Source organism: Corylus avellana, chromosome ca3 (genome assembly GCF_901000735.1).
Source record: "Corylus avellana chromosome ca3, CavTom2PMs-1.0".
NCBI classification, from domain to species: Eukaryota; Viridiplantae; Streptophyta; class Magnoliopsida; order Fagales; family Betulaceae; genus Corylus; species Corylus avellana.
Window position 1 is genome coordinate 9,386,555 of NC_081543.1, and position 19,999 is coordinate 9,406,553.

Here is a 19,999-nt window from a genome sequence, read left to right on the forward strand (position 1 = left end):
CCTTTCACCTGCTTCTTCACCCACACGGCCACACACACTGCAGTCTGCACCACTGTGTATTCCTTTCTCCCCCATTGCTCTTTCTTTCGTATCACTGTAAGGAACGTTACGCAGAAGAAGAAAGAAGATAAAGATACTCCAAAGCAACTTTACAGGTCAAATTCTCTTGCTTTGTAATCCGGAGCCGAAGAAGTCACTATGTTGGTTCGACTCTTTTTTCTCCTAAAGTTGGTTACTTTGATGTTGAAAACGAATTTGGAGGACAAAATAAGTTCAAGTTATCGATTTCACCAAATATGCTTTTATCATTTGTTCTTTTATAAGCATAATGGGCCAATGGCCAGATTCTTCTTCTTCTTCTTCTACTTCTTTCTTTTTTTCCTCTCATTTGGGTTTCCTGTTTGATATGTTTTACTGGTATTTGTATAAGCATAATGGCCAGATTCTTCTTCTTCTTCTTCTTCTTCTTTTTTTCCTCTTTGATATGTTTTACTGGTATTTGTATAAGTATAATGGCCAGATTCTTCTCTCTCTCTCTCTCTCTCTCTCTCTCATTTGGGTTTCCTGTTTGATATGTTTTACTGGTATTTGTCTAAGCATAATGGCCAGATTCTTCTTCTTCTTCTTTTTTTTTTCCCTCTCATTTGGGTTTCCTGTTTGATATGTTTTACTGGTATTTGTATAAGCATACAGGCCAATTTCTTCTTCTTTTTTTCTTTCTCATTTGGGTTTCCCTTTTGATATTTTTTACTGGTATTTGTATACTTTCATCACTTTTATGCACTTGAAGCACTTCTCTGTCTTTTCTTTTCTTTTCTTTTTTGGGTTCCTTGCGTTATGAAAAATATCCCTTTTACCATTACATTTTAAATAGCTTAAAATGCATCTTCTTTTCCTAATCATTTCAAGTTCTTGCCTCCTATGTTGTTATGTCTCTAGATTCATTTTCTATTTTCTTTGAAGTGTCATAAGCGTGCGACTTTGTCGCATGTAATAAGGTTATCTGCAAAAATGGAGGCAAACCACTCATTTGATTGCACTTTGCCACAACACCAAGCATTTTAGTGATTTTGTTTCAATTTATGTTATTGCTCTTGTTCAGAAGTTTTCTTCACTTCCTACCCTTTGCGTTTTTATCACACTCACACGTTTTCTCACTTTTAAAGAAAAAAAAAATCATAGTTGTTCCCTTGATATCAAGTCAACTAGGACAAAGTTTCTCTATCTCTCTATCTCTCTATCTCAAGCCTTTTTCTCCTTTCATGATTTTTATTGTTGTTGTCATTATTATTAGTTTTGTTTTCAGACATATCACTCAATTGCGTACTTACAAGAAAGGAAAAAGATAGTGGGTTCAACTATGTGTGAAGATTATTCATAAAAATAAAAAAATTAAAAAAAGTGTGGTTGTGAAGATCTATTAATCATTTGAGCCTAGAAGTTTCAGGGAGATATTGTCTCCTGTTCTGCATTATAAGATTTTTACGAAAAGATTACTTCAATTATGTTTGAGACCATAAATGCCTTTCAACTTGTGTTGCTGAAATGATTCTCAAACTTTCCTAATCCCCATAAATGGCTTTCAAGTCTTTAATAAATAAAATAAATTTTCATATTTGGAAGAGCTTCACCAACTGCAAGAGTTGTTTGGCAGCCAAAGATTCGTTCAGGCAAAATGCCACTTATTGGGTGCAGCTTAAGTGTGAAAAAATGCACCATTTTGCAAAGCATAGGACAAAAACAAGTGAATTAGGTTTCACTGTTATATAATTTGATATTTTTATAAGCTATCTCTTTTACCATATTTGTTAGTTCTTAACAATATGATTGTGGTTTGCATTGAATTTTATAATTGCTAGAATTTATATCATTATAACAATAGGAAATACTTATGTAGAAGAAAGTAGTTCTAGGTGTGTTCCTACTTATATATAGATGGAAGAACCCTAATTTACTCATTCTGCACTTCATCTTTTAGATGTTTATATTTGAGGATTCCTTTTGCTTTTTTGAAATAAATTCATTCTTCAACAATTATGTGTATGTAAAGCTTCTCTGTCCTCTAATCTCTCAGAGGCATCGGCACTAGCTTCATTAGTTCACTCTTTCTTAGTTGCCCCCTTTAGCTGCCTTTTCTAATCTTAGTTGCTCTCTTTGAGGCTAAGGTTTTTATCAAAAATTTCTCGCTTGAGGCTGTGTTTTTTAGTGGTTGAATTGGACACCATGTGCTCGAATCCAAAAACTTTGTGAGAGATTCTGTTAAAACTTTTAAATGATTGCTTAATTACATATTGTAGTCATGCAATATTCTTTGCAACATCATTTATCGTTCAGTGTGCCTTGGCCCTACCGTTTATCTGGATGAGAATACAACCTAGCATCACTCTTCTAAACTTGCTGGATGTTAATCAATCCTTTCATTGTTTTTTTTTTTTTTTTTTTTTTTTTTGAAATGCTGCTTAATGGCCACTAGAATGTTTCTTTCAGGCTCCTAGTCTGAGTATTTTCTGGCGATTGTATCAAAGTATAATGGACTACAGCTCTGAAGAGTCAGATATTAGTGAATCTGAGATCAATGACTTTGTAGAGAAGCCATATGATCAGCTGATGGCTGGAAAGTACAAAGTTAAAGGTCTCAATGGTATGCTTCGATGTCCTTTCTGTGCTGGGAAGAAGAAACAAGATTACAAGTACAAGGATTTGCTTCAACATGCTTCGGGAGTTGGTAAAGGTTCTGCTAACAGAAGTGCAAAACAAAAGGCAAACCACCTTGCGTTGGCAAAGTACTTGGAGACTGACCTAGCCAATGAAGTGGATCAAACACAAGTCCCAATTTTACCACAACCTCTCACTCAGCCTCCAAACCAAGATGAAATTTATGTGTGGCCTTGGATGGGGATCATTGTTAACATAGTGTGCGAGCCAGGAGATACAAAAACTGTTCATTGTTCTGAGTACTGGTTGAAAAGATTTGATAAATTTAAACCATTGGGAGTTCATGTTTTCTCGGATGAAGATGACTTAAATGCCCAAGCTGTAGTGGAATTTAATAATGATTGGAACGGTTTCATGAATGCAACTGAATTTGAGAAATCGTTTGTAACTGAGCATTGCAGCAAAAAGGACTGGAGTACACGGAAAACACATCTTGGCTCTGATACATATGGGTGGTGTGCATGTGCTGATGATTATGATGCAGAAGGGCCAATAGGAGATTTCCTTCGCAATAAAGGGCAGTTAAGAACTGTATCTGACATTGTCCAGGAAGCAGCTCATACCAGAAACAATGTTTTGGAAAATCTAGCCAATAAAATTGATATTACAATTGAAACCCTCAATGAACTACATAACCAGTACAATGAAAAGACCATGTCCTTGAGTAGGATGCTTGTGGAGAAAGACAAGCTACACTCTGCTTTTCTTGGAGGGTTGTTGCTGGTTCTTTCTGTGTTTGTTGATACATGCTTCATAATACAAATGCATGCTCATTTGCAGTGTCTGGTGTATGTTGAAACTTGCCTTTTTGTTATGTTAATGCTTAGCCAAACTTGTATAAATATAGAAATGTGGCATTGTAGGAAAGGTCTCATGAATGTTCTGTTCACTATCCTAGACAAAACAACAAAAACTTTACGGCTTGTACTTATTCCTTATTGCTGGATTTGAATATCGGGCTCATGACAGATCATAAGACCAATGATTGTACGCCATATGAAAGGAAAGATTTTTTTCAATACGCTTCAAAAGAAGTTCATAGTGTTGAGACCCAGGAATTAGAAATCACAAAAAATCATGCCATCATTTTAAATTATGTTAATGCCATCATCATTATGCATGATATGGCATGAAAAATAAATTATATTTAACTGTTTGATTGATCAGAAATGAGGAAGATGCAGCAGCTTGCACGTGATAATGTTCGAAGGATATTTGATGAACATGAAAAACTGAATCACGAATTGGAGACTAAGAAAAAGAAACTTGATTCCTGGAGCAAAGAACTGAACAAACGGGAAGCACTAACTGAGCATGAGAGACAAAAGCTTGATGAGGAGAAGAAAAAGGTGATATATGTGAATGTGACATTTCCAAACAGAACTATTCTTTTCATTAAGCAGAAGTTTTAACGTTCCATATCACTTGCTTAGATGCTTGTTATAAATCTTAGTAGTTTCAGACGTACTTGCTTTAGATCAACTTGCTATGATTTGAGCTAAGCTTGTTTGGGTGCTTGTCCCATGCTGGAACTGGGGACCAACTCTAACATTTCTTTACCAATTTATGCGCGGCTTACTTTCACTTTCATTGTAATGGCACATTCACTGTTATCCTTCATATCTACATCTTTATATATAAGCTTACTGCCCCAAGAATCCTTTAGTTTTCACTGAATAAAAGCTACTGATACTTTCTTATTTGGAATAAATAAAATAATAAATGATAGATTTAGGAGCTCTTTGAAGTGCTCCATGCAAAACACTACATGCTGGGTATTGATGTTTATTTTTGGTACTTCTAGCATGATGTTAGGAACAATTCTCTTCAATTGGCATCCATGGAGCAGAAAAAGGCTGATGGGAATGTCTTAAGGTTGGTTGAAGAGCAAAAGGTGAGTGGCTCAGGTTTTAACTAGAGTCTGTCTCATATGCTGCATAATAGTTGCTCTTCATTTTACACTTTTTGTAGCACTCGTTAATTAGGAATTTTAATTTTTTAGAGGGAGAAAGAGGAAGCCCTTAATAAGATACTTCAGCTGGAAAAGCAGTTGGATGCTAAACTGAAGTTAGAAATGGAAATTGAAGAAATTAAAGGGAAACTCCAGGTGATAAAGCATCTTGGAGATGACGATGATGAAGCAGTTCGAAAGAAGATGGAAGACATGAATGATGAATTGCAACAAAAAGTCGATGATTTAAATGATATGGAATATACAAATCTTGTCCTTATTGCTAAAGAGCGAGAGAGCAATGACGAGCTACAAGGAGCTCGCAAAAAATTAATTGCAGTATGATTTCTTTTGCTATACACACATTTGTCTATATGCATGTGTCTGTGTATTTGGGGACAATATGCATCCAATAGAGTCACTAGTTTGATATTGTTTTAGAAAGCGGTTTAGTATTGTTGTGTTGGAAATTGTATTAAATGTGTCTTAAATATGTGGTTTCAAGTTATGCATAGGAATCAGGAACCACTGATCAAATTGTCCCACTTGAGATCTCAAAAATCAGAAGTAGCAGATGACATTATCATCCAATTGACATTTCTGTTTCTGAACAGAGATGGGAACGAGATTAAGTACTTTAATCATTGATGTGCTTTTGACTGGTAACTTTCAGAAACAAGCTAATGACATTCAATTGATAGCAATTGTGTGCTCTATTTCATTTTAGTTTTGCTGAAAGGAGTACAAGAGTTCCATGGGATAAAAGAAGACCACCATTAATTGTATTGCCCTAGAGGCCCTAATGGTGTCTAATGGACCATAAAGTAAAAAAGGCATAAGCTCCTAGAGATGAATCTGCCCATAATCATGCCATATACTAAAACCAAAGTGGAAAAAAAAAAAAAAAAGTTGCATTAGTGACTTTTTCATGTTTACATGTATAATTAATAATGTAATGGAAGTTGCTTTTCTTTTTTCCTTCTTTAGGGTTTAACGGATATGCTGTGTAATCGCACTAATATTGGAATAAAGAGAATGGGAGAAATTGATCAGAAGCCGTTTCAGAATACATGCCAGCAGCGACTTCCCCTTGAGGAAGCAAATGTGCAGGCCTTGACACTATGCTCCTTGTGGCAGGAGAATTTGAAAGATCCAAGCTGGCATCCTTTTAAAATTGTTGATATCGATGGTGAAACCCAGGTATATTCTTTTAAATCCTGTTTAAGCCTCTTATTGTTGTATTCATGTATACAGTTGTGTTAGGAGCTTGTGTGAATTCATATTTGTCATTTATATCATATAGTTGTATATGTTGCTATTATAAAAAGCATGAATCAAAACTAGTTTTTAGATATTCGATTTCTACTTATCCAAAAAAAGTTTTTAGATATTCGATTTCTGCTCACAAGTTACTCATGATGGGCTGCTGTCTCCTAATTGCTTACTTAAATTTTTCTTATATGAAGTGTGTCCTTTTAAGCATGCAAACCATGACTCAAAAAAGAAATTTGTTCATGTTGTCTATAAGATTTCATAAGTTCCAGGATTAAACTTTTTTTTCTTTTTAATCCTCATTTCAACATTTGAGGAATGGTTGAAAGGCTAATAATTTGTGTTGATGCAGGAAGTAGTAAATGAAGAAGATGAGAAGCTACGAAATCTCAAACAGTTGTGGGGGGAAGGGATATACATGGTTGTCATTTGTGCATTGAAAGAGATCAATGAGTATAATCCAAGTGGCAGATACATTGTTTCTGAGCTCTGGAACTTCAAAGAAGAAAGGAAAGCCACATTAAAGGAGGTCATCAGTTACATCTTAAAGAATATCAACACACTTAAGCGCAAGAGACAGTGAGTCAGACTGTCAGAGGTTAGTATTCTATTCATATATCTTAATTAAGTTTTAATTAAGTGCAGTTGATATAAAATATTAAGCTCATTTGTAGGCCAACTTGGGATTGCCTTGCCAAATAAGCTCCAAAACTAATGGACTTAAATATTGGTTGTTACAATCTTTTGTTTCCAAAGATACAATTATTTTTTGAAAACCTTGTGTAAGAGATTATTCACATGACATTCAAGGAGTGTAATTAACTATCATCACTATACAGATGAGCTGATATATGCAGAATGATGGGGCTCCCAGCTTTTGCAAATTCGTGACGTGTTTAGTGAAATAATTTTTTATCTGGTACTTTAGTTCAGACTAAATTGTGATGAACCCCAATTAGTTAATTTGATGGCAGGAAAAAATACAAGTTGTTTTTATGGCCGATCATCTTGAATCATATATATATATATATATATGCAACTCTTGCTTTAACCATTTAGTTTTTGAATTGCGGGTAACAACTTGTATTTGTCATTTTAAATTTTAACAATTGAAAAAAAAAAAAAGAAAAAGAAGAGAAATCTTTTTGTTTAATGTGGATTGAGATGATATAATGTATGTGCATGAAAACAAAAGAGAATGTGTATTCATATTAAAAAGAAGAGAAAATGCATCAACTATTACTCCTATACTCCAATTATAAATTTATAATCATCTAAACTGGTGATGGCTGTTGTACTATCTAAGAACATGTTAGTGATACAGATTGATTCATAACTATATCGTGTTCGAACCGATAATGGGCAAGTCATCAAATATGAATACAACTTGTTGAAGTTTCATTAACTGCTGTTTTATAATGAGATTTTAATGCTAGGTAACACAGGAAAATTGAGAGACAGAAATTCCAAGAGGGAAAATGGATGCAGAAATCTATAATGGATCTGGAAGAAGGTGGGAGCATTAGTTTTTGGTACTACATATCTTTTGTCCAGCTAGTTGGCTCCATTTGTATGTATGCTATAGAGTAGGATCTTTTGGACTTGAAAAATTCGACAATTCTCCAGTGAAATTGTGAACTTTTTAACTTTATTGGTGGAAATTTCTTTAGTGACTGCAGTTTTAGAATTCAATATTATGACAAAAACTTCTTGTGAGCCTATTTACACCACTTTCCAGGACCCTTTTCTATTCTTATATTTCTAGCTGAAGATTTAAGCAGCTTGGTATCATTTTGGCATGCTAGAGCATCATCTCATTTTTCTGTTTGCATCTTTTCCCTCATCCTACAAGATTCCAATTTTTTTTATTCTTTTATATATATATATATACTACTGTCCACAAGCCAATCTACTTGATTATTCTTAAATATGATTTAGCCATATTTGCGCTAATCAATAGCATAGTTATCAGGCATCTTTGTCTATTTTATGCTTCTGCATGAAACAATCGTAAATTGCAACTCTAGTCCTACTAGACTCGCTAGCTCAAGACCGATGCTACTCCAATGATTTTCTCTTTGATTTGCAAGTGACCATTGTATCCGATCGCACGAAATTTGGTACCATCACTATCAAAAGAAAAAAAATGTGCAAATCATTTGGATCTTAAAATTATCAACCTCACCTTCATGCCCAACTGATAAAGACCAACGTAGCCTTTCTAGAATTTTTATTTAATATTATTTTTTATTAAATGAAACACGTGTCATTTTATGACTGGGTACGTAGCAACGCCCTTAAAACTCAACTGAAGGTGGGTGAATTTTTTTTTTTTAATAATCATTCTAACCTTCGAGAGTAAATTGATAATTTTTTAGCCTAAAGCTTGTTAATCACTCAAAACATATTTTCCTTTAACTAAATTCAAGATTTTTTTTTTTTTTTTTTTTCCCCAGTGTTCTAATCTTCATTTCCAACCGCAACTTAATTAAACTTGACAGATCTATAAAAAATAATAATAAAAATTAAACTCGACAAAACAAGGCCCACATAGTAACAAACAAGAACATTGCTGCAGATAATCCAATCCTATCATACATCCGATTGGTGACTTGAAGAAGAGAACTGATGACGACAATAAATGGTACTGCAGCACAAGCAGCGCTCCCTCGTGTCGTCAGATTTGTGCCTTCCCATGTTTTTCGAGTTCTTCGCCAATCACTTACCCCCAACTACCATGACACCCTAATCGGCCAACCAAAACGAGAAAAGAAGAAGAAAAATCCTTCAAAAGTTCCTGGAGTCGTTTCCATTCCCTTTGATCTTTTTTTTTTTTTTTGTTTTTTCTTCTTGTAAGTACAACTCATAAAGTTCATGGCTTTCCCCTTACCGGTTTTTGCCTCCATCTTCATCTGGGTTTTCGTAAGCATCCCACTTTCGCAGTGCATGCCCTTCATAGTACTTCATGGTATCTTTTTTCACTCTGTTTCTTCTGAATCAGACTTTTGTTTGTTGATTCTGTTTTTGATTTGTGGTGTTATTGGGTTTTCTTTTTCTTTTTCTTTTCCCGCTGGGTATTTGGAATTTGGATGCTACTGTTTACTCTTTCTTTTTTTTTTTGGGCATTTGATATACAAGATAATTGATAGTCTTTATACGCTACTAATGAAAGCTTTTGGTAGATTGTGAAGTAAAGTATCATCTTGTAATTGGAATTCGTATGCTCATGATGCTGAAGATGTTTATATAGAAACCGTATTCTAAATCTGTCACTAATCGGTATATACACGCGTGTATATGCTTGTCTTAAGTGTAAAGCTGACAATTAAAGCAAGAAATGGAATGAGTCTTCATTTTATTTGATCATTAAGCAATATATCAGTAGATTTTGTTGTAATAAGATGAGTTTGAATAGGAGTATTTGTTTTAATTAATCTAACCAGTGACGTCAAGAGTATGTTTCAAGAAGTCTCTAAGGTAACTAAAAACATCAAGCATCCCTGTATTTGAGTTAACACGGTCCTGTTAGGGGTTAATTGGAAGGTACCGGAGCATAGACATATTAACATCCTGCCACAGTTCATGAATTTCCTCTGTTTATCTAGAATTAATGAAAGCCGAATAAACCCTTTGGGTAGCTTACAAAAATCCTAATTTAGGGGTGGTACTATCACAAACTCAATATTGTGCGAGTTGCTGATGAAAAAGTGAAGAAAATACCCTACAGAGCAAGAGGGTGAGAATTAATTGCAGAATTGTAATCATAAATGATAAAATGCCATTACATGCTTGCACACACCACACTTGACCCTACTTGACTGATTTGGTTTCAAGGAAAGCTTGCTCATTTGCATGCGAGCAGAAGGTCCCAGAACCTCTTCTCCTTCAATTTATGCAAATAAATTTTTAGTTGTATAAAGCAAGCCTTGCTTTTTTGAAGCAAGACTAAACAGAAGGAAAAATAAGCTAAAGGAAGGATGATGCTTGTTTAGTTATGTTTATCAAAAATTGTTTATATTAGGAGACAAGTTGAGGTTGTCATTGCTAAAAACTCTTTAAATTGAAACCTTTCAGAATAGAGTAGTTTTTTAGAGTTGCCGCTAGCTGTGTCAACATTTATTTTTTTTGGTTTAGTGATAAGACTTACAAATCAAAAGGAGAAAAACAATTATTATGGTGGGATTGCATGTTATACCATATGTGCTTTTGCTGGAATCATCTAATGTGCATAACCTCTAGAGTCAGACATACATAAAATGGTGGGATGCTAGGTTATTTTGCGGAGAATTAAATCGTGAACTGTGTTTAATTTAGTATTTTGAATGGATTTTACTATAGTGGCACGTAAATATGTCTACTTATATTTCTTTAATACTTGTTTAAGGTAGCACAATACAATTTCAATAGATGACAATGGTTATTATTATGTTTTCCTCTTACCTTTTTAACTCGTGCATTTAATTAGCTGCGGAATTTAGCAGACCAATTATTATTTATGGCAATAAAAACTCTTTGTTATCATATTTTTTGAGAAGTTTGAGCATTTTGAAAATTGATGTCCAGCTTTTTTGTGAATCCCTTACTGTTTTAGTCCTGAATTTAATATTCTATTAATTGGATTTTGCAATTCCTCTTTTAAAGTTTCTGACCTTATATATTTACAATTAAAATTTAAGTATTTATACATGAGCATTTTAGTATACTCTTTTATTTATTATATCTCCCTTGATACTGTTAAGATGTAATGCCTAGCTTTCTAACTTTAATGGATTAGCAGATTAGTGTGAATAAGTTTATTCCTTTCTCATTGTTGTTAATATTTATGTGGTTGATATCTGTAGAGTCATTATTCTATTCTAATGTTTCATGGCAGGCATTGGAGATCAGTGCTCTAATCGAGGAGTTAAACAGTTCACTGAGCTATTGGGCAACTTTTCTGGCACTGAAGGATATTGCATGTACGCTTGTATAGAATATGATCCTCTGAAAAATTGAATGATCCCTATAAATGATCCCTATTCAATTCTTGTGGATCTTGTGGTGCATCTGCATGTATTTGAATATAGACCAAAAAATTGCAAGTATACAATTAAATAAAAGTTTATGTAAGAAGAAGATAAATCATGACTAGATGCTTTTAATACCTTGTCTTATGAGTTGTTCGCAAATATGTTATTCCTATTGTGTTCTAGTTGAAGGAGGTGAAAGGATAGATATAATTGATGTTTGTTCCTTTTAAGTGACTGACCCACTAGGTGAGCAGTAATGTGGATCTTTGTCGTTTTCTCAACTCAACCCACTGCCAAATCATTTTGTAGTGTGCAACATACATTTTGTTACCACATTGATCAAATTTCTTTTTGCCTTTGTGAGTTTGGACATTGCCTTACAATACATCACTGAAAGTGGACATTAAACAAGTACATTTTGCTACAAAGTGTTTAATTGACTTTTCACTCTTAATTCATTATATTATTATATTTATATATCTCCATTAGGAGTCTTTGGTTCCTTGCACACAAATTGACAGGATCACGGAATTTACAGGGCATAGATATTAGAACATGTAAAATGTCATAATTAAACCACTCATAGTTGCATCAGCTAGTTTTTGTAAATAAAATTATGTTATTCTTCTATTTTTCTTTAAAAGATTTTAACGTCACTTATGCATTTTAGATTTGGTCATAATTAACTATCAAACTGGTCTATGTTTAATGGGACCAAAAAGTACTCACATACATGCACGGATATACATATCAAATGTGTTCCAGGAAGTTACAGTTTTTTCTGGAACAATTCTGAACTTTTCTCATTGTCTTCAGAGTATGTTTTGCTTTTGTATCGTGACCTGCAAATGTGAGATATTTCCTCCATATGCTTATTTCTTTCCTTACTGCAGTGAAGTTGGAGATGGAACATGGGATTCTTGGTTTATGCCTCTTGAGGAACAGGCAAGAACTTAATAAAACTAGGCCTGTTTTATTGGAAGTACTGTTTATATTGTCCACTTCTCATTTAAATTAGTTTATATGTTTGCAGGCCGGAATTGTTTGCAAGAAGGTGATATAGCTAGCTTGGTTACAGTTGCTGTTATGTCTTCTGGCTTTTAAAGTTTGTTTTTTGATTCACTGAGTTCAATATTATATTACAGGTGAAGGAAATGAAAGAACTGAGAAAGGGTTACAACATAGTTGGTCTCTCCCAGGTGATTTATGAGAATCAGATTTTTCCTGTTTCAAACGCCTTTGTACTGCAACATAGTTTGTTTCCTGGTTAACTGTGTCTTCTTTGTCTCTTATGACATATTGACAAACCGTTAAAACTCCATCTAATTTACAGAACGTTCAATTGGAACAGGCACTTTTCAATTGAATCACTTCTTAATTTCTCTTTCAATATAAGAGATGTAATTCATGTCCTTTCACCGATCAGTTGAACATACCATGTTTAAATTCATCATCCTTTCTTCAGTTGATTATGGAAAATAAATTTGCTTCTTTCAAGTAACTCTGTGTGTGTGTGTTTGTGCGTGCTTGTATGTCACTCACACGTGCAGCCTATTCTTGCCAGGTGATTCATGAAACAACATAACCATGTACATGTAAGATATTTTTTAGCATGCAAGGAGTTTGTTGTGTATAGGTCCTTTGAGTTCACCCTAATACTTAATCACAAAGCCCACTCAGCTTGGAAGAGTCCTTTCTGGTTCCTTTCCTATAGTTTCACATGTTCTAAAAATGAGAAACCAATTATGTCTTCAGCTCTTATCGTAGCAAAGTAAGTTTATTATACCCAATTGTCACTAATGAGATTGAGTACTTTTTTTCTGTGCAATGAGACTGAGGATTTGATGCCAAATTTTCTTGGCTACTGGAAATGGAATGAGTTAATCATTGCTGACAAACTCTTTTTCTTTTTAAGTTAAGTTATTGTTGATAAACTCAGTTCAACTGTACAATATCAATTCCCAACAACTGGAAGCTTCATGAATTCCTTCTTTACCTTTCTGCTCTATGAAAATCACAGCCTTCTAGTAAATACTACATTATCTTGTTTTTTTTCACTGCCTGTAGAGGCCTTTCTTTTTGGTGCTTAGCTTCCTCTTGAATTTGTACTTACTTCCAACCTGAATTGTATCACTCCTTTTGGGTGCATTCATATTCCTTTCTCTGCTCGATTTTACACCTTTAATGAACTTTCAGAGCAAATTATGTTCAAACTTTAGGTGAAAATGTTTGCTTTTAGTCAATGACAATTGCTGCAGTTAAGCTCTTCTTGAGATGTTTCTAGGTGATCTTGCTAAAGGAAAAACACTGTTGATATACTTCTCAGTTGCACTTTTTGGCTTTAGGTAGGATGATATCCTGTGTGCTAGGTATACTTAGGAATGGGTTTAATGTGTCTCTACTCTTATCAAGGAAGAAAAATGTTGTTGTAGTATGTGCTGAATCAATTTGTCATGTTGGCAAACTACCAATTATTAAGTTAGTCACTGTATATTGCTTTTTTGCTTCTCAGGTAGCTTCTGGTTCTCGTTCTTAATGTTTGTTTGATTTAACAGGGTAATTTAATAGGTCGAGGCGTTTTACAATTTTGCGATGGAGGACCTCCTGTAAGAACCAGTCTTCAATATAAACTTTGCTGGTTTAGTGTTTTCTAATTTGTTGTTCGATATTGCATGAATTGTTTTAATGATTTCATATTTTGACCATACTTGTATATACCTAAATCATGTTAAGTATGTTTGAAGGCATGCTGAATGGTGTTTGTAAGTTCATTATTTGTCTGGTAATTATAATTTAAGATGTCAATCCATTACATTTACATGTAGAGTTTTTGGAAAACTTTAGAAGAAATAACTAATACTTCTCTTCTTTTTACTACTTTCACAGTCTTTCCCTCTTTTTTTTTCTTTTTTTCTTGTCCTCTTTGGTGATGGGGATAGGAATAGGAGGTTAATAACCACATATTCTACCTGCAGTTTAAACCAATAAACAGATAATTGAAATTCATTAGTATCAATCAGCTGTGCAATCTGAAATGATAATGAGATGTATTGGTGATAGATGAGTCAAATCTCTCTGTCTATGTGCACCGATTTATTTTTTATTTTTATTTAAAAAACAAAAATTTAAATACTGTAAATAACTATCTTGTCATCTCTATTATGCTGATATTGCCATCCAGCGTTCTGGTTGACCATACCTGAGTGATTGACGGGTATTTTATTTTCTCCATTTTCAGCTTTGGAATGAAAGTGTTCTGTTTTCTTGCTAAGTTTTTTATGTGGGAAAATAGAGTTCCTTTGCTAGTGTAAATAAGGGGTGTCTCATCCTAGTGTACTCTCAGCATAAGTTGCATAGGTTCATTAATCTATCTACAGATCCTTGTTTTTTTAAGTTTAGTGCATATCTTCTATATAATACTGTTATTAGTCTTCTTTGCATAGGTTCACAAAACTATCTACAGATCCTTGCTTTTTCAGTTTAGGGCATATCTTCTATAATACCACTATTAGTCTTCTCTTAGCATTTTTACTTCATACATGTTTGGGTATAAAGAATTGAAAATTCTCTTTTAATTTTTGAAACAGGTTAAGAATTTTATCTCTTTAGGAGGGCCTCATGCTGGTACTGCTTCTGTTCCTCTGTGTGGTGTAAGTATCATCGTGGCTTTCCATCATTACCACTTTACATACTAATATTACCTTCTTGATATTATTACTGAATTTAGAGTAATTGAGTATAATGTTAGACAAATCTATCCACAGATCTTTTTTATTGCTCTCTTTGTGCTCTTGTAAGAGTCCAACTGGATTAGCTCTTTCCCATGTTTATTGTGTTTATCTAGGTCTCACCGGCTGCCCTACATAAATTTAACTGAATCACAACCTTAGTAATTTGAAAATATAGTGTTTAAGGCTCCAGTTAGTGTAGGGCAGCTTCAGCACAAAGATCCATTGTTGTTAAGGTTATCACTTGTGTGCACATTTTCAGTGAAGTCAAGTTTGGAGTACTTCTGAACTTTCACTTCATGGATTATGCTGAGACCTGCATAATATGTATTGATCTGTTAGATTTTGCAAAGCTTTAATTTAATTGTTAATTTTTGTCTCCATGATAATGATGTTACCTGGGAATAAATGACTATCATACCAATTGACAATGCAAGGAGCAGATATTTATTTGAATTTCTTTAAACTTCAGCTCTGTCTAATATTCTTGTATGGTTTTTTGCTTTTATAGTCTGGCGTTTTATGCATTATTGCGGACAAACTGATCAAGTCAGAGATCTATTCCGAGTATATCCAAGTATAAATCTGTACCTGAGATCTCTTCAGTTTAAAGTATCATTATTACTATTATTATTATTATTTTTACATTTATGGTGTTTTAACTCCTTATTGGAGTTAGATCTTTCTTCTTGTCACTATTTCACTGTCAAATTCAATTCTCTATAGGATGTCTCACAATGCATGACACTTTGATTTCTGGAATTGCAGGGTCACTTAGCCCCCAGCGGTTATCTTAAATTACCAAATGTGAGTAGTATAAGCTGATGGAGCATTATGGATGCTGCAGTGAGGCTTTTCTACTGCATAATCTTCTCTTAGCAATGCATTCTAGGACCCTGTAGTAGTGAGATAGTATGAAAGTTAGAAGCCCACCTCTTTTCAATTGTTTTTGGCTCAATATTCTTTTAAAAATTCTCTGTCAAAGAATCAAACTTTTCTTAAATTTTAATTGTGAGAAAAGAAATAGGTGGTTTTTCTTGTCACTCGTCATGTAATCACTGCATCATATGCGTGATTTGATAATTATACACCTTATCATGTTTCTCTCTTTCCTGATCGAAAACCTAAGCATCAGAATCAACTATTTAATTTCCAGGCTATCTCCAACTATTTAGAGAAATGCAGATTTCTTCCAAAGCTGAACAATGAAATCCCTACTGAGAAAAACTCCACTTACAAGGAACGGTTCACTAGCTTACAGAACTTGGTGCTTATTATGGTAAGTTGGAGAGCTTTATTCCATTTACCAATATTTCTTGGTCCTCTGAGATTTCTTAGATTATCTGAGAATAATACGAATTTAGCTTATTAAACATTTCTCAACCTTCTCCATTTTATTTTTGTATGTTCAACAGTTTGAGCATGACACTGTTTTGATACCTAAGGAAACCTCCTGGTTTGGATATTACCCAGATGGGGCCTTCAATCCAGTTTTACCTCCGCAGCAGGTTTTATTTTTATCTTATAACAGAAGTTACTTTCAAAATTTTAATGTCTGCTGACATGGAATTCCACGAAAATGGTTTAGAAATTTGCTTCTTTTTTTTGATGAACTTGGTCTATTTTCAGTCATCTGTTCTGCTCTTGTGTGTATGTGTGTTACATAACTGCAATTACCATCCTGATCACACATAGCAGAGGGCACAGCCATCATTTAGGTGAAGATGTTAAAATATTTAAACCACCAGTATGCCCTCTTTTATTTGCAGTAAATGATAGCTGCAACTTCTATATCATGACAAAAACATGACTGGGGGAGACATTGTTGATTAGAATTTCTAGAAAAACAACAAATGCTACCAGAGCATTCCTGGCGCCAGAGGGAAGATCTTGTTTTGAACATTTCTTGCACAAGATTGAGAACATGAAAGAAACCATCAGATTATCTGTAACAATAAATTGATGAGGCATTGCATTGAGTCTCAAGGTGGACAATTAATTAAGGCTCGTCTAAACTTTAGAAGCAATATGTGCAGCAGACAATGAAACCAATTAGCTTTGGAAATTATATTTCATGATCAAGGCTAGCACATAGTTCTGCAGTGCAAACCAGGAGTTCAGCATAAAAAAAGCATCATTGACATCTTCTTGGAACATAAAGAAGTTCATTTCAACTAGCAATATACTTTACAACTTCATCTGTATTAGAACATTTTCTTTTGTGTATTGAGCCCATGTGGGATCCTAGTTTTTGACACTCTTTTTTCGTGCAGACAAAGCTTTACATTGAGGATTGGATTGGTTTGAAAACCTTAGATGAAGCTGGAAGGGTCAAGTATCTTAGTGTTCCAGGAAATCATCTTGGGATCTCCAGAAGTGATATGAAAAAGTATGTTGTGCCATACTTGGAGGAAAAGGCGTCTAGAAAGAACAGCATTGAAAAGGATTGTGGCATTAGTTTGCATGGAGTTGATGTTGGAGTTGTCCAAAGCAACGAGAGAGAGCAAATTGTATCTCAATTTGGGGAGAAAGGATCATCATCCTATTGGTGGCCCCCGTCAATTACAAGTTTCATCAGTGAACTTCTCGGGCTCAGAGAGCCGTTGCCTCATACTTGATTTGGATTTTTTTTTTTTTTTTTGGGGGGCGGGGGGGCTGTGGGGGGCATCACCATCTCTTGGTGAAAGCTACTCTGATTGTGGAAACATGTGATGAATACGCAAGGACAAATCTGGTTATACTATTGGCATTCATATAGTTAAAGGATTCTGCATATATATGTAGCTTGTTAGATACTTAGCTTATTAGTCTGTGATATCAGAATCTGATTATGTTGAGATCACTCGGTTATTTATACATTGTTTCATATACAAGTTTATTTCATTATTCTGTAATATTTTGTATTAAATTTCTGACTTCATTCGTATTGCATTTCCTATTTTGATTGGCCGCATTCTACTATAAATATGCCCAGCAACAAGGTTCTCTTTGTGTGTTATGTATTCTTCTTTAGCATAAATTTCAATGCCTGCAAGGAATTGGGACAGCTGCATTCTTCCTTGTCTCGCATTGCTGCCACCTGAGAATTGGGAGAGACTGCGAAATGTGGGGGAAAGAAATGAAAAGAAAATAACAAAAAGCAAGAGATTCTCCTCTCCTTTTCTCTTTTTTTTATTTTTTATTTTGTGTGTGTGCGTGTGTTTTGGCTAATTCTATAGATAGGTTTAGAGGTGAAGCCTAGTAATCTTATTTCGTCTTCTTGAGATGATTAATGAATATTCTTCATAGATTTAAAAGCATAGCTTTGTGAAAAGATGGGACTGCAAACGTAATGGTTTTGCAAGGAAACTGTGGATATTTTATTATTATTATTATTTTAATAATAATAATATAGAGAAATGGTATATAATTTGATGCAGAGTGTATTTGAATTGATAGGTAATGCAAAGAGCCTAACGGTATATCATTCATTGTTCAAACTTCAAATAATAAAATGCAAACTGCACCGACAAAAGTAAGCTATATAGTTGTGTATGCTTTGTTTTCCTCCCACCATTCTATTAAACTGATGTGTCCAAAATTACGTGCACTAAAAAAATTTCTTTCAAACCATTCTATTAAACTAACATGTGCCTAAAATTACATGCAGTGGCAGATTTAGGAATTGGAGTTACTAGGGGCGCAAAAAAATAATAAAACATAATGATAATTTTTTTTTTTTTTTTCTCTTTATGTATTATATTTTTATTATAATATGATAAATACAATCAAAAAATAAATTATACCATAATATATGTATCACGAAGCAAATCAAACTCATCAAATTACCCAACAAAGAAAAAAACAAAAATCAAAGTAACTATTAAAAATTTTCATCTAACAACATCACAAACACATAATAATTTAAACTACTTGCGAAATAAACTAAACACAATTAAATGACTAGAAGTGTCTAAGAAAAATGAATACCTTTTAGTGAATTAGTGATCTTGAAGAATTTCTTGAAAACACACGGACCACGAAAAGGAGTTAGTCTAACAATGCTGCAAACCAATAAAAACAAATAATTAAAGCAATATTCTTGTTTATAATTAAATTGTCTTTATTCTTTTTTCAAAGCAATAATATTCTTGTGAGTTTTACTATCAATTAAAGACTAAAAAGTAAAAATAATTTTAAAGACTATTTCCCGGCTACTATCTCAACAAATTTATTATTATTTTTTTTCCCTAAGCAATTCTAGAAAGAAAGAAGATAATGACAAATTACTTTCTTCATCACCACTCTTCACGAATCACCTTTTTTTTTTCTTTTTTTGGTCTAGTGTTTCACTTTCACCCACACACTGGGTCACTGACTAACTGACACATGGCTACACCTTCTTTCACAAAATCACAGATTCACAAATCACACAAAACCATTCTCATGGTGGTTTCTATTTCCTCCATTGTGCACCCTACTTATTAAATATCTCACCTACTTCCCAGACTTTAGCACTCATGAATCTTTTGAGTCCTGTCAAATATTACCCCTATTCAAGTTCAGTTTGATCGTTAATCTTAGCCCAATCCCACCAACACACAGCAATCTTGTTGGTCAACCTATAATCTTCATCGGAAAAACCACCATGAATCCGGCTAAAGAGTTATTGAATATATCGTTGCTTCTCTCCCTACTTGTTTTCCGATTTTGCATTTCCCTTGACACCATTTCCCCAAACCAGCCCGTTAAAGACGGTGACATCCTGGTTTCGAAAGGAAAAACCTTCGCACTTGGGTTTTTCAGCCCGGGAAACTCTGGCCGCCGCTACGTCGGAATATGGTATAACAAAGTTCCTCAACAAACTGTTGTGTGGGTGGCAAACAGAGACATCCCTCTCAATGACACCTCCGGAGTCCTCTCCATCAACGGCCATGGAAACCTCGTCCTTAACAGCCAAAACCGAGGCACCCCAATTTGGTCTACAAATGCTTCAATCTCAACCACAAACAATTCTATGGCTCAGCTCTTAGATTCTGGGAATCTTGTTTTGGTTCTACGAGACAGCCAAAGGGTTACATGGCAGAGCTTCGACTATCCCAGCAATACTATGCTTCCGTTGATGAAACTTGGGCTGGACCGGCGGACCGGGCTTAGCCGATACCTAACATCTTGGAAGTCCGAAGATGACCCGGGAACCGGAAGCTTCTCATTGGGGATTGACCCAATTGGGTACCCACAATTTGTCCTAAACAAGGGCGCAACTCCATGGTGGCGGGCCGGACCTTGGACCGGCGAAAGATTTAACGGTCTACCTGAAATGAATCATATTCCTATTATCAAAG

At 34.4% G+C, this 19,999-nt stretch overlaps 3 protein-coding genes across 4 annotated transcripts in view; 2 read left to right on the plus strand and 1 right to left on the minus strand.

Annotated features, from left to right (window-relative positions):
* On the plus strand, window positions 1–7,662 carry LOC132173881 (factor of DNA methylation 1-like). Its single transcript, XM_059585549.1, has 8 exons — window positions 1–204; window positions 2,488–3,422; window positions 3,878–4,064; window positions 4,520–4,609; window positions 4,718–5,005; window positions 5,654–5,866; window positions 6,291–6,536; window positions 7,375–7,662. Exons 1-7 carry the CDS (start codon window positions 199–201, stop codon window positions 6,519–6,521), a joined length of 1,950 nt encoding a protein of 649 aa, XP_059441532.1. The 5' UTR covers window positions 1–198; the 3' UTR covers window positions 6,522–6,536; window positions 7,375–7,662.
* Window positions 7,663–8,553: 891 nt separating this feature from the next.
* Window positions 8,554–17,207, plus strand: LOC132173880 (uncharacterized; the record flags this gene model as incomplete). 2 transcript variants are annotated; one of them, XM_059585547.1, is given in 12 exon segments in its annotated part: window positions 8,555–8,906; window positions 10,812–10,896; window positions 11,841–11,892; window positions 11,981–12,001; window positions 12,093–12,146; window positions 13,503–13,553; window positions 14,535–14,597; window positions 15,187–15,252; window positions 15,444–15,482; window positions 15,832–15,954; window positions 16,091–16,183; window positions 16,949–17,207. In XM_059585547.1, coding segments are annotated over 12 exon segments (1,000 nt in total), but the record flags the coding sequence as incomplete, so codon positions are not given.
* Window positions 17,208–19,347: 2,140 nt separating this feature from the next.
* The window catches only part of LOC132174042 (G-type lectin S-receptor-like serine/threonine-protein kinase RKS1), a 1,762-nt gene continuing 1,110 nt past the window's right edge, over window positions 19,348–19,999 (minus strand). The window contains exons 2-3 of the mRNA XM_059585755.1: window positions 19,819–19,969; window positions 19,348–19,636 (exon numbers count right to left, since the gene is read on the minus strand). Coding sequence (XP_059441738.1) covers window positions 19,348–19,636; window positions 19,819–19,969 — 440 coding nt within the window. The remainder of the gene's footprint in view (window positions 19,637–19,818; window positions 19,970–19,999) is intronic.

Bases quoted from the DNA above. Each gene is read 5' to 3' on its own strand.
- LOC132173881 (XM_059585549.1), top strand. The intron at 3,423-3,877 runs TGGAGGGTTGTT...ACTGTTTGATTG, and splicing joins AAGCTACACTCTGCTTTTCT to ATCAGAAATGAGGAAGATGC. The intron at 4,610-4,717 runs GTGAGTGGCTCA...TTAATTTTTTAG, and splicing joins GGTTGGTTGAAGAGCAAAAG to AGGGAGAAAGAGGAAGCCCT.